Source organism: Carassius auratus, unplaced genomic scaffold (assembly GCF_003368295.1).
Source record: "Carassius auratus strain Wakin unplaced genomic scaffold, ASM336829v1 scaf_tig00019894, whole genome shotgun sequence".
Classification (NCBI taxonomy): domain Eukaryota; kingdom Metazoa; phylum Chordata; class Actinopteri; order Cypriniformes; family Cyprinidae; genus Carassius; species Carassius auratus.
This window is the reverse complement of record NW_020524995.1, coordinates 15,723-33,668: the sequence shown is the minus strand read 5'-3', so window position 1 is coordinate 33,668 and position 17,946 is coordinate 15,723. Positions and strand designations below refer to the sequence as shown.

The following is a 17,946-nucleotide window of genomic DNA, read 5'->3' as shown; positions in this document are numbered from 1 at the left end:
TCAATATGAATATTTTGTGTATTAAGTTCCTGAGTGCATGAAAATAGTCATAAATAACTGCTTATCAAAACCAAGGTTGACATCACTGTATTCTGTTTATCTACAGTAGGACGGGATTGAACGATGTAGGCTGATGTGCTTCTTTTCCTTATTACTAATCTTTATTGTTAACCATATTGATGAGAAATGTGATGTATATGTAAAATCCATAGGCTAATTTAATTCAGAAGGCAAAAGGGCCAACAAGTGCTAAGTATCTCTCGGGGAACTCCTTCAAGATTGTTGGAAGACCATTTCTCCTCTTGAAGCTCATCAAGAGAATGCCAAGAGTGTGCAAAGCAGTAATCAAAGTAAAAGGTGGCTACTTTGAAGAACCTACAATATGACAGATTTTCAGTTGTTTCACACTTTTTTGTTATGTATTTAATTCCATATATAATTCCACATGTGTTAATTCATAGTTTTGATGCCTTCAGTGTGAATCTACAATTTTTTATAGTCATGAAAATAAAGAAAACTCTTTGAATGAGAAGGTGTGTCCAAACTTTTGGTCTGTACTGTATATATATACATACATATATTTATTTTCTATTATCTATTACTACTACACAGGCAAACCAAAGGTTCAGTGCCTTACTCAAAGACAACAGTAACAGCTCACGATTCAACACTTCTGGGGCTTAAACCTACAACATTTGTGTCTACAACCAACAGGCCCATCATACCTTGTAGTAGATGCCATTGAGGTTTGCGTAGAAACACTGGTTGTACCACCAGCCAGCGTGGGAGATCTCGGCACAGATGTTGCCCGTGTCGGGTGTGCTGAAGCTCTGCTTGTCATGGTACCAGCTGAAAGAGTCCTCCACAGTCCCGCTGAAGCCCGACACATGCAGACGATACCGAGTGCTCTCGGCCTCCACACTGCAAACACACATCAGGTGTTTCCAATTACAAGGCCAGATGTTTAATCACTATTAAACATTGTGCATCCGTTTGAAGTCCTTCCAGTCAGTGAGTGATGGATGTTCCTCACCTGAAACTCTGATAAACAGCGTGCTTGTGTTTCCCGCTCCAGTCCTCCAGGTCAATACGGAGAAGTATAGTTTTCCCTGACCGCTCAGGTCAAATGGATGTGTTCATTTCCCAGCCAGTATTCGGTGTGCAGGTCTCCAAATCCCTCTTTAATACTCCTTCCAGCTGCCGGTCAAAGTTCATCAGACCATCCTTGCCTACGCTGGATCACAGTCCAGCCGCCACCTGCAGCACGAAACATTACGCATGGGCTCCATTATTATGACCCACATCTTTATTACGAAGGAATTGTAAAAAGAGTATACGTTCAAGCATTCAACAATCAAATCACTTTTATGAGGTTTAATGCACATGCCAAGTCATTTGGTTTTTCCATCTTATGACGCACTGCAACTTATCTTCATGGTCAGGAAAGTGTTTTGTAGGTATCAAAATGATATTATGCACATCCTAATTTTAAGCTTAGAAGGTTCCTCATGTGCCCCAGACGGTGCTATTTCAGCCACATAAACTGAAGTCTTATTTGACATAAAAGAGAAGTAATTTAGATGTTCATTATCAGAGTTTCTTTTGCCACGGTTTGAAAGTCTCTCTAAATTATACTATGAATGATATAAAAATAACCCAATGATTCATCCACAACAAATTTCCAGCAAAACATTTCAACATAGAGGACAGTAGTAGGCCACAACGATAAGAATTATACTTTCACTGCCAACAGTTTTTACAATACATTTTTGTAAAGTTGACGATTTGTATCATGAAAAGCATTTTCAAATAAAAATTTTCACTGGCCCCAAAAAAAAACAAAAACAACAAAAAAACGATATATATATATATATATATATATAATATATATATATATATATATATATATATATATATATATATATATATTATATATATATATATATATATATATATATATTAAATTAAATAGAAAAAAAGACATAATTAATATTTAAATGATTTATAGTTGATTCATATATGTAATACTTTGGAATTTTAAACAATATTTATATAAATTAGATACAAATATGTGGTAAAATAATCTAAACTGAATACATATGAACAAATAATTTTGGCACAAATTTTTTTGTAGCAGATAATAATCAAGATAATTGGATTTTATTCATAAATGTGTGTGCATGTATGTGTACATGTTTTACTTAATACACATTAATATATTACATTTAATTATAAATATATTTACCAAAAAAATGAGTATTTTTCTCAGACTCGTATGTGTAGGTTCAGCAATTTAATTTTAATGGCAATGAACGGGTTCTTTTCATTCCCATTAAAATGAAATAACTGAACATGAATATAGAAGCCTGAGAAAAAATATGCACCTTTTAGAAAAAAATATTAGATGGTGCTAAGAGGCTTTTGCATCTGAAATATATATATACACTCACCTAAGGGATAATAAGGAACACCATACTAATACTGTGTTTGCCTTCAGAACTGCCTTAATTATACGTGGCATTGATTCAACAAGGTGATGACAGCATTTTTTAGAAATGTTGGCCCATATTGATAGGATAGCATCTTGCAGTTGATGGAGATTTGTGGGATGCACATCCAGGGCACGAAGCTCCCGTTCCACCACATCCCAAAGATGCTCTATTGCGTTGAGATCTGGTGACTGTGGGGGCCATTTTAGTACAGTGAACTCATTGTCATGTTCAAGAAACCAATTTGAAATGATTTGAGCTTTGTGACATGGTGCATTATCCTGCTGGAAGTAGCCATCAGAGGATGGGTACATGGTGGTCATAAAGGGATGGACATGGTCAGAAACAATGCTCAGGAAGGCCGTGGCATTTTAAACGATGCCCAATTGGCACTAAGGGGTCTAAAGTGTGCCAAGAAAACATCCCCCACACCATTACACCACCACCACCACCAGCCTGCACAGTGGTAACAAGGCATGATGGATCCATGTTCTCATTCTGTTTACGCCAAATTCTGACTCTACCATCTGAATCAACAGAAATCGAGACTCATCAGACCAGGCAACATTTTTCCAGTCTTCAACTGTCCAATTTTGGTGAGCTCGTGCAAATTGTACCCTCTTATTCCTATTTGTAGTGGAGATGAGTGGTACCCGGTGGGGTCTTCTGCTGTTGTAGCCCATCCGCCTCAAGGTTGTGCGTGTTGTGGCTTCACAAATGCTTTGCTGCATACCTCGGTTGTAACGAGTGGCTATTTCAGTCAAAGTTACTCTTCTATCAGCTTGAATCAGTCAGCCCATTCTCCTCTCACCTCTATCATCAACAAGGCATTTTCTCCCACAGGACTGCCGCATACTGGATGTTTTTCCCTTTTCACACCATTCTTTGTAAACCCTAGAAATGGTTGTGCGTGAAAATCCCAGTAACTGAGCAGACTGTGAAATACTCAGACCGGCCCGTCTGGCACCAACAACCATGCCACGCTCAAATTGCTTAAATCACCTTTCTTTCCCATTCTGACATTCAGTTTGGAGTTCAGGAGATTGTCTTGATCAGGACCACACCCCTAAATGCATTGAAGCAACTGCCATGTGATTGGTTGATTAGATAATTGCAATAATGAGAAATTGAACAGGTGTTCCTAATAATCCTTTAGGTGAGTGTGTGTATATATATATATATATATATATATATATATATATATATCATTACAGATCATAAAGATCATTATTGACCCAAAACACCAGATCTATCTTTATTGCCGAGTCCTGGACAGTAATTACTGCATGTGCCCTGTGATTTCTTACCGTCCGTGTCCATATCACAGTAGACTTCCACAGGCATGGCCCCTAGTGAGGGCACCACGGTGTAGATCCCAGAGCGCCGCACGCCATTATAGTAGATGGAGGCACAGTCGATGGGGCAGTTCCTGACATGCTGCACCTCTGGAGTAAAAACACATGTAACTATATTAACATAATTAATATAAAAAACATATAATGTATAAAGGTTAAGCAATTTCAGTTTCCATTTAAAAAATATGAGATGATGAAGAGGTCATATGATTGGCTGTCTCATAAACTGTGCTATGATTTGTCACCCTCTGTTGGTTCAGGCCAGTAACTGATGATACTAGCTATAGAAGTTCAATACTAGCTAAAGACTTAAAGGGATAGTACACCCAAAAAAAGCTAATTCAGCCATCATTTACTCATTCTCATACCCATAAGACCTTTACCCCTTGGTATCTTAATTTGTGTTTCACAGATTAACCAAAATCTTATGGGTCTGAAATGTAATTTTGTGAGTTAATGATGAAGTGAACTTTAATTTCTCGGTGAATGCCTTTATTGCACTTCAATATTCACAACACTGAAAGTCATGATAGGAAAGAAAAGCTCTGTCAAGTTCGAATAAAATCATGAATATAATATATTGTGCTTAAAAAATAAATAAGAATTAAATATATTAAATATTATTAAATATATTCACACACTGTAAATAGCATTTTTGTCCAAGATAGATGTCAAAAGCCGAAATAACTTGTTAGATGAACATGTTAGATCTTCTAAGGTTTGGTTACCTGAACTTTCATTGGAGGGACAGAAACATCTCAAGGATCAATAAAAATACCTTAATTTGTGATTTGAAGGTAACTCAAAGCTAAAAACGACACGAGAATGAGTAAATGATGAAAAATATTTAATTTTGGTGTAAAATAAACCAAACTAAAGCATCACAAGAAAATTGTCATGATAGAAAACAAAAGCAATGCTTGTGCACTTTATGAGATTAGAAGCCAAGTCAAAATTAGAAGGGCTGTGTATACTAATATATATATGCTTTTGATGCTGGTGAGATGTTGTCCCAACCAGGCTTCTAAACTAGATGACAGGAACTGGCATGTCCCGAATTTGCATACTGACTAGTTAAGAAAATAATCATGCAGCTTTGAGATAAAGCTTTTCCAGATGTGGCTTACCAGGATGCAGGGCTTCCTGTGCACTGAGCATTGGGCTGGTGCGGACTATGTTGATCATGCAGCCCGGGTTACGTCTGACTTTTTCCACCAGTAGGGAGAGGTTCTGAATCTGGGCCTGGAGGTCATAGATCAATGAGCCCTGGATGTGCAACAAGGTCGTGGCCTCCGCGTAATGGTCCTCCAGCTCATGCAAGCGCTGCTCAGTAGATGAATTATTGTGGTTCTTCTCTTCACTCTGTGAAAGGCCAAACAGACAAACATCACGACTAGCAATCAAAAAGGGGTGTGAAGAGCAATTCCTGTTAGCTGTTGCAAAATGAGACCTTCTCAAGTGGCTGCAGTACATTTTGTGTGTTTGCGTAAAAGGCCAGGAGAGGGAGAGGCAGACAGGAACTGTCTGTGTGAATCATCCCCTCGTTTGAAGGCACAGCATGAAGAGCTTAAGGGTGCGTATTAATGAAGGCACGTGGAGAGCAGTAAGGACTCCGGTGTTAATCTCTTTAACCTCGGGTCAAGGAGACTTTAGGCTGAAAACTGTCAAGCTGAGTTGTCTGGAGCGACAAGGAATTTACAGAAACACTAGAAGGTTACAGTGTATGGTATATGTTTCCATGGTACATATCCTAAAACCACAGTATTATTATAACATTTTATGTTTCATCCTAAACATCCTAAACTCTCTATTATAATTCGCATCAGAAATTTGAATCAGACTACTGAATCGGTTCATCTTATTGTTGGGAAATGATTAATCGCATCCAGAATAAAAGTGTACATAATAGGCTATATGTGTGTGTACTGTGTATATTTATTATGTATATACAAATACGCACACATGCATGTATATATTTAAGAAAAATATGTTATGTTTATATTAAATATAGGCTATTTATGTATAATAGAAATTAGGCTTATATAATTATAAATCGTATTTAAACATTTTCAAAATATATGTTGTATGTGTGTGTGTCTTTATATATACATAATAAATATACACAGTACCTACACATATATTACATAACCAAAAACTTTTATTTTGGTTGCGATTAATCGATTAATCATATACATACATACATATACAGAATATATAGCCTATTATACGCACACACACACACACACACACACACGCGCGCGCGCACACACACACACACACACACACACACACACACACACACACACACACACACACACACACACACACACACTGTTGGGGAAAGTTACTTTTGAAAGTAATGCAATACAATCTTGTGTTACTCCCTTAAAATGTAACAAATTACATAACTTATGGAAAGTAATACATTACATTACTTTTGACTTATTTTCACATTACTTTTTAAATATTAGCAAGGCTTGACTGTTTTTAGTAAGAAGTTCTATTATTAGTAAATGTAATAGCCCTTTCACACTAAAAAGTGTAATGAATAAACCTCAGGCTGAAGGAAAAGTAAAATCATGTCTGTAGAGTAGAACGCAGGAGAAGAAGGTTCAACACACTTCAGCAATAAGAAAAAAAAAAACAATGAAGCAATTGTTAAATTATCTAAAGTAATTTCTGATTCTTAGTATGGTTGAACTGGATCATCAAAGATCAGCATCAAAGATATTAATTAATAAAATGGGATTAAATACATTTCTTTTATTTAACATATTAATGGAAAGTCGTGTCCTAATGGTTAGAGATTCAGACTCGTAATCCAAAGGTTTGGAGTTTGAGTTTTGGCCCTGCAGGAATTGTGGATGGGGTGGAGTGAATGTACAGCACTCTCTACACCTCAATACCACGACTGAGGTGCCCTTGAGCAAGGCACCAAACCCCAAACTGCTCCCCGGGTGCCGCAGAATAAATGGCTGCCCACTGCTCCGGGTGTGTGTGTGTGTGTGTGTGTGTGTGTTCACTGCTCTGTGTGTGTGCAATTTGGATGGGTTAAATGCAGGGCACGAATTCCGAGTAAGGGTCACCATACTTGGCCACATGTCACTTCTTTTTTTAATAATTGCAGGTTTGGGTCATATTCTGAGTATGCATTTCACTGTTTTAATTCATTCTGATGAATACTAAATCAGTTATTTGCGAGTGGGATGAATTAATGCATATTCACATTTCACACACAAAGTAACTCAGATATTTTCTTGTAAATTTAAAAGTAATGCATTACTTAAAAAAAAGTAATCTGATTATGTAACTCGCATTACTTATAATGCGTTACCCCCAAAACTGTGTGTATATACATATATATAGATAGATAGATAGATAGATAGATAGATGGATAGATAGATAGATAGATAGATAGATAGATATAGTAGCAATTGAGCCAGCAATCATGGAAACAACATCCAGAAAATCCACACACCTGTAATTCTAAGACTTTGACTCGATGACGGTGGTTGCGAAGCTCCTCCTGAAGTTCAGACACTGTCTCCCGCAGGGCTAGGATCTGCTGTTTGCGTTCCTCATTCTCATGAAGCCAGTATGACACTTCATCTGTACAGCGGAACATGTCCGGGCAGCGCTGGTCGTCCAGCTGGGGTAGCGTGGCCATGAGTCGACACATGCCATCCTCCAGGACCTGATTACTGTATTCTCCACACTGAGCCGTACTGACCTGATGCGTGTGCAGTGAGTGGTCATCATCGCTCGCACTTGTTGCCAGAAACAGTACGGCCAGCAAGAGGGGCGAGAGAGGCCTGCCCTCCATGTGATTGCTTCGGCTGATCCCCCTTCCCACCTTGATGGAAGGACCCTGGGGGAGACGGCCAGGGTACAAGCTCTCTGACCTCCAGTCTCTCCAGTCTTGAGGAGAACTTGTCACACAGGAACACTGTCTAGGTGTCCGAGTCACTGTATTGAGTCTGTTTTCTGATGCTCGGTTTCTGACGCAATTCACCTGAAAACAAAACCAAAACCTTAATGAAGTTCTAAATAAAGACATAAATATTGTGTTGTATTAGCAGCAAAAGTAAACAAACAAACAAAAAACCTAATAATGTACTTTTTTAGCTGTATTACAATTTATTTTTATTTATTAAAATGTATTTAATAATATTTATTATCATTTCTTATTTTTATCATTATTTTTTATATTTATTATATCTTTATAATGTCTGAATATATGAATATACTAATTATATTATTTAATGTTTATTTTTCCATATTTTATTAGAACTGATTTTTTAATTTATTTAGATATTTATCTTTAAATGTCTTATTTACTTAATTATTTCATGATTGTTAAAGGATTTTATTCGAATGTATTTATATATTATATGTTTTTTATTTGTTTACTCACGCAAATATACTAATTTTAATTTATTTAATTTTAATTTACAAATATATATTTTTTTCTATTTTATTAATATATAATTATTTATATTATCATATTTTATTAGAATCTATGTATTTATTAATTTGCTTATAGATCAGTATTGGCTGCTTGTTGGATTAATAAAGGTAAAGAAGCAAGAATATCATATAATACATGAAAAATCATGAATCTTGCCAAAATTATTAGGCCAACTTTGACATCATGGCAGCAAGTCTATGTGCAAGTACCACTTACATTTTCTTCTGAATGTAAAAAATCTAATTATTATTTAGCAGCCACTTTCGAGTTCTTTGTCAAACTTTCCTATTCAAGTGCTTTGCTCAGAGATGAATCACAGTGAATCACCACTTCTGGGACATAAAGAAATATAACTAGGTTATAAGCTAAGGATTTTAAGCATTCATTTATGCAACCCACACACCGTTATGACGTCACTCTAAAAAGTTTGGCGAGATTTTTTATGGTCTATGATAATAACAGTAGGTCCTTTATTTCAAGCAATCGACAGTGTGACATTTCAGTGCACTCGTGCCAGAGAACTATAGGTCATCTGTCAAAAACCACACTGTACTCAAGATGTTCTCTTGGGTTTAGGCTTAAGGGAGAAATAACATGATCTATCATAAAACCTCAATGTGATATTTGAAATAAATCCCACAAACACATCTTTAGGCATGTCCCTGCTCTTATTAGAGGCCAGCCTGGTTGTCCTGATTAAGGCACAGGTTAAGGTGCTTTGGTGGCTCGTGTCACTTTTCCATGTGCTTATGTAGGTTCAAGAACATGGCAGCAGTGAAAGCATTTAACCTGGAAGAGGATGGGCACATGCTAAAAATAGCCAGTGTCATGTTTCAGACAAGAACACACTTATCTGGAAACATTTATTCAGGAAATACATTAAAAACTCATTGAAACAGCTTGAATGTGCAATGCACCCAACAAAGTATTTGGACTCCAAAGTCTAATGTCTGCATTTATTGCATTAGATTACAAAATATCAAACTGAAAGCAAAATGTAAATACAAAATGGTGCTGTGCACACACATATACACACATATATAACAAATAAAATGATTATTATTGGTAGTAAATACACATATTACAAATTAAGGATGCAAAATTATGCAAACTACATTTTGTTTCAGTCATATATAGTCTGCATGCAGAAACAAAACCATTGCATTTTCATGTATTCAATCTCTCCTGTCAATCTGGTTCAGCAGGTGAACTCAGGAGGAAGAACATGCAGATCAATGCATGCTTTGCCAACACCTTGAGCAGACCTTTTAATGCTAAAGTATCACGTTTACCAAAGCACCTTGTGTCTCCGATCCAAGTCTAGTGTACTAGATCCAACAGAGAAAAAAGCTGTATATGCCAAACCACATTACAGAGAGCCTCGTGTCCCGCAGCATGTATAAAAGAATAACACTGACAATCAATCATATTGATCAAGCATCCTACTTCTTTGCAGTGACATTTTGATTAGAAGTGTGAATGCAGAGAATACATCAGCTTGTTTGGAAGCTGTTTGATTTACCCTTGACTCTACACCATCTCACATGAGAGATTTCCCAAACTCTTTATAAAGCTGTTGACGCACTGCTGATACACTGTTACGTGCAGCGGTAACATTGCCCATTAGATGTCATCAGCAAGTAAGCTCTACAGGGAAACAGTGACAAGGCAGGTAAATTCATCTTTACCTGTTTCAGTGGTCGGAGACGTCGTGTTTGTCTTCTGGGGAAATACAGACGTATGCGGTCATCCTCGCTCTCTCTTTCTAAATCTCATGTGTTGCAGGATGCCTGATAACAGTGGGCATCTTATCTTGTAATCCTCTGTAATTGGATTCCCGATTAGAAGAAAGAGAGGAGAGACAATCCAGGCGCCCAACTATCCTTCCAGTACATGTCTGAACAATCACACAGTTAATGCACAAACTCATGTTTGTGTTGGAAAAAGCACGAGATACTATATCGTATGAGAAAATCCTCTAAACGATTAACATGATCCAAACTTGGCTGAAAAGACTATTTTAAGCAATCTACTATATGCTTTCTGTTGTCTAATTGATAGCTTCCTATTTTAGTGAATAAAAGGCATTTCACGCATTTTTTTATTTTTATTTTGTGAAGGATAAAAATAAATAACTTTTATATTGTTACCATTTCAAGATAAGCAACCCAAGTTTACTTGATTATCCATATATCCATGTTTTTAAAAAAATCGTGTCAAAATGCGAGTATCAAATATGATTCATCAATCATCATTGTTGCATTATTTTATTTGTTCGGCCCCCACAATAAAAACTACAGAGCTTTGATTATTAAACTAAGCATTTAATTATCATATTACTAAGACTGATCAGTTGTCACTCTATATCTCCCAATGATATTTATGTGCATTTATGTGCATTTTATGTAAGCAGTCTGCCAAACTACTAGAAAGATCTCATTGATTTACAAGCTGTCAGAATTTCATCCATTCCAAATTTCTAAAATTAAAAAAAACGTTAAAAAAAAAGTTTAAATAAAATAATAATAAAAAAGGTCAGATGTTTACTTGTTAAACACACATTGCTCTTTGGAACATTATCAAATATGTACAAATATATATATTTACATTTACATTTATGCACTCAGTAGATGCTTTTATCCAAAGTGACTTACAGTGCATTCAGACTATTTTTTTTTTTACCAATATGTGATATATGAATCGATAATATTGTTTTTATGAATTTTTTTTTTTTTTTTTTTTACATTGCTGGACTAAATATTTGAACCGAAAAATGAACATGAATTTCAGAATATTTTAAAATTTAGTCTGGATTTAATGACAATTTACTTTGAAAATGTAATTTGTAATGAAAAAAAAAAAGCATTTTTTAGTTGTCTAAGATGTTTGAACTTTGATTTGATAAAACACATCGTGTCTGTTGTGTTTGGACGGCCCTCTAGAGGCTGTGCTTCTCCAGAGAGAGACATTTGAGATCCTGTGAACTAATTATTCGGATCTTGATGACCCGAGGTGAGCGACTGCTTTTGACATGGACCAAATATAATAACTGCAGCATTGTCACATCTGCTACAGTTCACTTAAAGTGCATATTCACAAAGAATCGAACACAACTTTGCTGTTGCAAGCACCATGCTATACAGTTTCAGGCTATATGCTATAACAATAAAGTTTCTAAAATGATTTTTTGCAGTCATGCTATTCTGTAAGCATAGAACTGTCATTTTTGATTTCCCAAAAAACTTTCAGTGAACAGTTCTTAAAACCATTTTTTTTTCTTGATTTAAAGAACATTTAAACTTTAAGCTTTTGACTATTGTAAGATCTTACACATACATACAAGATCTTCCAATAGTCAAAAGCTTATATGTGTGTATGTGTGTGTGTGTATATATATATATATATATTCTCTACATGAAGTGATATTTTAGTGTCGTTAATTTAATAATAATTACTAATATATATATATCATTAAATAAATTATATAACTATAATTTTTGTTGATGCTTTTTATTTATATATTTCCTGTTTTCTTTTTAATTTTCTTTTTATTTAAAGCTTAGGTAATTTTGTTTTGGGTCTTTTCTTGTTGTTCTATGTTTTCATTATTTTTTTTAAATTTGTTTTACGATATTTTTTATAATCTAGCTACATTCGTACTTAGTTAAATAAAACAAAATGACAAATGTTGCCTTGAAAACTAGCTGAAATAAAATAAATATTTTATTTCGTTTATTTTGTTACAAGCAATGAAACAGTTTTTATGGTTTTAGTTTGAGTTGCTGTTGATACATGCAAGCCATTATATTTACAATGGACGCTGTTCCATTTGTGTTCCAAAAGATCTTTATAATCACCAGACCTTGAGCAACTATGATGCTGCTTTTAATCACTTTCAAGCCTCACGTCTTTTTTCCAGAATGACTGAGAATTAAAGTCACTCTTTTCTTTCTTTTCACTGTATTAATGTAAGAGTGAAAAAAAAGAGTAATTGATTTATCACAAGTTACCACGACAACACAACATTAGCTTTCCTCCGTTGTTAGTAATTACATTTGCTGCTGATGAACCTTGGGGCATAAATGGGCTTCATTAAGAAAAGAAGAAACAAAGAGAAGCGAAAGTAAGGTAGAATAATTGTTCAGCTTGAGCTAAGCACTTAAGGTAATGCACATCTGGTCAGTCTGATCGATTTGCACGCCGCTTGTATGCGGTTCTAATTGACAGGGAATATGTGATGAGAAATCACGTCATTCCACCTCAATTTCCTGAGTTAATTTGAGTTTTTTTAGTTTCCAGGTGTCTCAAATGACGAGTAACAGAACCGCAGCATCCGATCTATAATTCACCTGCTGCGTCCTGTGCATGTTTTAATGTGTCGAAAACAGAGGTGTGAAGATGACCAAAAAGTATGAATGTTTTTTTGTTATTAGTAATTTCCCCAATGTATCCACCCCTCCCCACCACAGCACAGCAGAGACCCACCTGATCATCTTCCAGCCTTGAGGGGTTGCCATGCACCTGTGAGTATATAAGAGAGCAGAGCTCATTCAGAAAATAAGAGAGAACAAGAGAAAGAGAGAGAGAGAGAGATCCATTCACACAAGCCAGGAAAAAAAGTGCAAACCCAGAGCAGTGGAGGTGAGCTTGATGAGAGCTGGAGACTCAAAGAAGAGTCAAAAGAGGAGATTCAGAACCATGGAAATCATCTATAAATTCAGAAAGGTAAGAATATAAGATTGGAATCATTTTGCATTTGAAATATTGAATCACTGGTTAGTACTGTATCTGCTTATAAAGCTTCATTTATGAGCAGTGTCACAAATGTGTCAATTATATATATAAAACAATGCAAATGTTAAAATTAAACATTATAAAGTTAATTAAATGGCATGCATGTCTCAGAATTCAACGTAACTAAATTCAACAGAATTAGATAAAAACTATAGATATCGATTAGCTTGAAATTTATTTTAAATAAATTATTTTTTTGGAAACAACTTCATTAGTATTATATTATATGTATTATAACTATACATTTTATGGTAAGCAAAGCTATAGCTTTATAAATTTCCTCACTAAATTACATTGAAATAAATACTTTTTATTCATTATCTATTATTTAAATTAATCAATAATTTAAATAATAGATTTCAATGATGATGATTATTAATACAGATTTTTTACATTTTTAATTAATTTTATTTTTAATTAATTAATAATTTTTGTTGCATTTTAAACAAAACATTAACACTTGTATTTTTAAACTTATAAATAAAAGTTATTCAGATAAAATTATACAATTAACTTGAAAAGGATCTAAAAAATCTGATCTAACAACTGTTATATGTGAAATTATAAATCCAGATTTTTATTTTTATTATTAATAATATTTATTATATATTATTTTAAATTATCCAATATACATATGTTGTATTTAAATTTAAAATACTTACAATTATTCATATTATGTACTATTTTTTAATGCTTAAATCAATGTTGAATTCAAAATAAAACATTTTGTATTTAAAAATAAATATTTTATATATATTTTCTCATATCTAAATGCATGTTTATCTACGGTTCTTTTATAATGTGCATTATCCTAGATTAAATACTGGGGGAATAATAATTTATTGTTATTATTATTATTAAATTACAAATATTATTAATTTGATATTCATAATCGTGGTGAAATCATCAAACCAAAATTGAAATATATATTTCTACAGCTTGATCCTCTTGGTCTGATTTCTGAAGAATAATATATGAATTTTCCCCTGTGAAATGGTGTAATATCTAACAGGATCATCAGAGACTTTTGACTAATTCTGAGTCATCATCATCATCCATAACAAAAAAAAAAAAAATGTTGTGGACTTTCATGGAGAATCTTACTGAGTCTCAAACCTGCAAGACTGGAGTCTGTGAACTGCAGCCGATTTATTTCAGCGTTTTTCCTTTCATCGCTGACGCAACCCTGCAGCTGACGTCATGCTGCGATATTAATGGAGCTCACAGATCTGTGTGTGTCATGACATCATCAGAAAAACCATAAAAGGTCACGTACGGAGGAATGAAGAGAGTAGATTAAAGTCTCAAAGTTCACTTGCCTTCATTCTTTTAAGCATCCTGAATAGTCAAAGTCATCAATTACAGAATGATTAACTATACGTGCTCTAATATAAAGAAGCTTTTTGAAGAGACATCCGTTTCTCGTTACCGTACATGACCTGCCCACACGCCGTCATTGTGTGAGGACAGATCCATTCAGCACAATCAAATCAAATCAAATACCTGAGCAATAAAACTCGTCCTTGGCTTTATATATAGCTCAGTATCAGCCGTTTTCTTTTCAGCTTTCCATTCTGAGTCACACGAATGATACCTGAGGGACGGAACAGCTGATCTGGTCTTGTGTCTTGTTTTCAGATGCTCTGTCCTTCCTGGCTTTTGGCTGCAGCAGTCTTGTGTTTTCACAGTCCGTATGTCGACGGCCACTGCTTGGATCTGATAGACTGCATGGGCCTTAAAACTAATGAACAAAAACTGGTAAGATTCATTTTAAGGCATTGATAACATGACTTAAGAGATAATATTAAAGATTAAACTCATGCACAATATCATTCAAAAGTTTGAAGTCGGCTGAAAGAAGTCTCTATAGATAGATAGACACACAATCCTTCAAAAAAAAAAAAAAAATATTATTATTATATACTGATTTGGTGTTTAAGAAACATTGTGTTGACAACTGTTGTGCTGCTTAATATTTTAGTGGAAACTGTGATATAATTATTTTTTAGGGATCTATGATGAATAGAAAGTTTAAAAGAAAAGCATTTCTAAATATTTATAACATTATAAATGTATTTCCTGTCAATTTTAGCAATTTAATGCATCCTTGTTGTATTAATCTCATAAAACAATTTACCTCTAACTTTTGAATGGTAGTAAGTTATTATAGCGTTTTGTCTTTGCAGTCATATGTAATTAGCAATCAAACAGACCACAAACCTAACAATAATGTGATGACAATAAAATCAAATTAAAAAGTAATTAAATAAGAAAAAGAAAAAAAGTAAAAGGGAAAAAATGAAATATTTTTAGTAGCATTAAGACATTATTTCCTAAGATAATTAAGTAAATTTAATAAAAATAATAAATTGTAAAAAAAAATTACATTACATTAAAGTACATTAATACCACAAATATACAAATATTTCAGTATTAAAATACAATTTTTTCTTTTGTTTATGATGACATTTGTTATGAGATTCACTCAGTTATGGTGTAATGAATACACCATAAACAAAATAAAAGATACAATGTGATAACGGTTGTTAATGAAAGCTCCTTTCTCGTTCTCTGTCCTGACTGTACAGCAGTGTATCAGGCAGTGCAGACCAGCACAAGAATCCTCCAATGACAGGAGACTTTCTTCATCTGAACAGCAGAACAGTGAAGAAGAGGTTGAGGAAGAGAGCCTGAGTTTGGGTTTGCTCTTATCGGCTCTGTCTCCTGATTCAACGGAGCTCAGAGACGCTACTGGAGAAGCCCCTCACAACGACGAGAGGAGGTCTTACTCCATGGAGCACTTCCGCTGGGGCAAACCCATGGGCCGCAAACGCCGACCCGTCAAAGTGTTCACCAGCGGCGCCCTGGAGGAGGAGCCCGAGGAGTCGGAGGAAAGCGTCCGCGTGGAGCGAGGGCAGAACGGCATGCTGGACGTCCAGCAGAGGAACAATGCAAAGAGCAAAGGAAAGTATCGCATGACCCATTTCCGCTGGAACGCCCCACCTGACAAGCGCGACGGAGGCTTCATGAGGCCGTATTCGGATCAATCCCATAAGCCCCTGCTCATGCTCATACGAAACGTCTTTGTTAAAGACGCACAGCAGTTCAGAGATTAAGAGAGGAGAGAATGGACAGAATATTTGATGTCAAAACATTTAAATGTGTAACATGCAACCTTAATTAAAAAAAAAAAAAAAAACTGGCAGAACCAAAAAGACAGGATATGAAACATTGTCCGATGCAGAAAAAAATAAACAAAAGAGTCACTAATATATTAAATTCAGGATATATCACATGACTATGAAAGGCACATTACTTGACATTTATAATTAATTTATATACTCGACACAATAACTATCACCTCTGGGATTTAAGAAGTAAAGATATTCAGAAATGCCAGGTATTTGTTTACCTGAGACAGTTTTACTGTAATATACTGTACATGAAATACATTAAAATGAATTTGCAATGTTGTCTGCTGTGGATTTCTGTGTTTGGATGTTGAGTCCAGTTTGTGGACTGATCTGAATTGATTCATGCTGGAAGCCGATAAAAGTTCACACAAAAGTGAGAATTCTGACATTATTTAAATTTCCAAATTCGTACAAGTTTCTTTTTTCAGCTGAACACGAACAATGTTAACCATTGTCTTCTATAAAAAAATATACTATGGTCATTGTATGAAAATTGGTGACTACCATCATCTGTTTGGTTACCAACATTCCTCAAAATATCTTCTTTTAACAGAAGAAAAAAAATAAACTGTCTTTAATTTTTACTGCATATTATGACATTTTGATGTCTAACATAATATTGGCCATAGCATAAAGTCATTTTTGGCTTTTGGTATCATTTATACCAAAGACCAGCAAAAATAACTGGAGTATTCAAAAAATGCAATATTTAGTTTCAATAAATGCAATTTAAATTAAGAGAAAAAACCCCACACAAAAAAAAACACACACATACATATACATTAATATATACATTTATGTATGTATGTATGTACACACACACACACACATACATACACACACATATATATATATATATATATATATATATATATATATATATATATATATATAAAACAAATGAGACAGCAAATAGACTTTTGCTTATTTGTGCTTCTCAGATGTTTCTCCTGAAAAAAAAACAAAAAAAAACAGTGGAGATTTTGCAATCAAAAGAAGGTCAAAGATCTCGTTACAAGCTCATAAATTCTCATTAAACACTTCCAAGACCATTTCTGCTAAACGAAACCTTTGAGCAACAAAATTGTCCACTAGATTGTTTCAGTACCCCTAACTTTAAACATTAAAAACAGTCTAAAAACTGTCCCGTTTCGAAGCTTTTAGAGTTTTGTGCCAAACATGTCAAATGTGCACACTGTGTTGTATCAAAAATGTTTTATTGTCTACTTGCAGTTTAACCACAAACAATTCATGGGGAAAACTTTCATCCAGACAGAACATAACTTAGAAAAAGAAATGGAGACACTGTGACTGATATTTCATCAATGCTACACATGAACAGAGCTCTCCATTTCAAGACTCCAGCTCAAATGACACTTGAATTGCAGAGAGATTATAATTCATTACTAACTTTGACATGTCACTCACAGCCCAGAAATTAATGAAACTAATTCCTGCAAAACATTAAATTCATTACTGAACTACAATGCTGAAGAAATGTGAGATGCATTTACAGAACTACTGAGCATCTATATCAGTCATATTACCGGCGCAAGAGCTATACTTCAGATTCATTTCAAGGGAATTAATTAGATTTAAATAACAAATGCATTTAATACTAATCATACGGAGAACAGCAAAGGTAT

At 34.5% G+C, this 17,946-nt stretch overlaps 1 protein-coding gene and 1 pseudogene across 1 annotated transcript; one reads left to right on the top strand and one right to left on the bottom strand.

The window, feature by feature from the left end:
- Window positions 1–725: 725 nt before the first annotated feature.
- On the bottom strand, window positions 726–10,132 carry LOC113076333 (angiopoietin-related protein 7-like; annotated as a pseudogene).
- A 2,758-nt stretch (window positions 10,133–12,890) lies between these two features.
- On the top strand, window positions 12,891–16,304 carry LOC113076332 (pro-opiomelanocortin-1-like). The gene is made up of 3 exons (XM_026248963.1): window positions 12,891–13,037; window positions 14,745–14,864; window positions 15,695–16,304. Exons 1-3 carry the CDS (start codon window positions 12,963–12,965, stop codon window positions 16,220–16,222), a joined length of 723 nt encoding a protein of 240 aa, XP_026104748.1. The 5' UTR covers window positions 12,891–12,962; the 3' UTR covers window positions 16,223–16,304.
- Window positions 16,305–17,946: the final 1,642 nt, after the last annotated feature.

Bases quoted from the DNA above. Each gene is read 5' to 3' on its own strand.
- LOC113076332 (XM_026248963.1), top strand. From the start codon at position 12,963: ATGAGAGCTGGAGACTCAAAGAAGAGTCAAAAGAGGAGATTCAGAACC. The intron at 13,038-14,744 runs GTAAGAATATAA...TCTTGTTTTCAG, and splicing joins TCATCTATAAATTCAGAAAG to ATGCTCTGTCCTTCCTGGCT. The intron at 14,865-15,694 runs GTAAGATTCATT...CTGACTGTACAG, and splicing joins AAACTAATGAACAAAAACTG to CAGTGTATCAGGCAGTGCAG.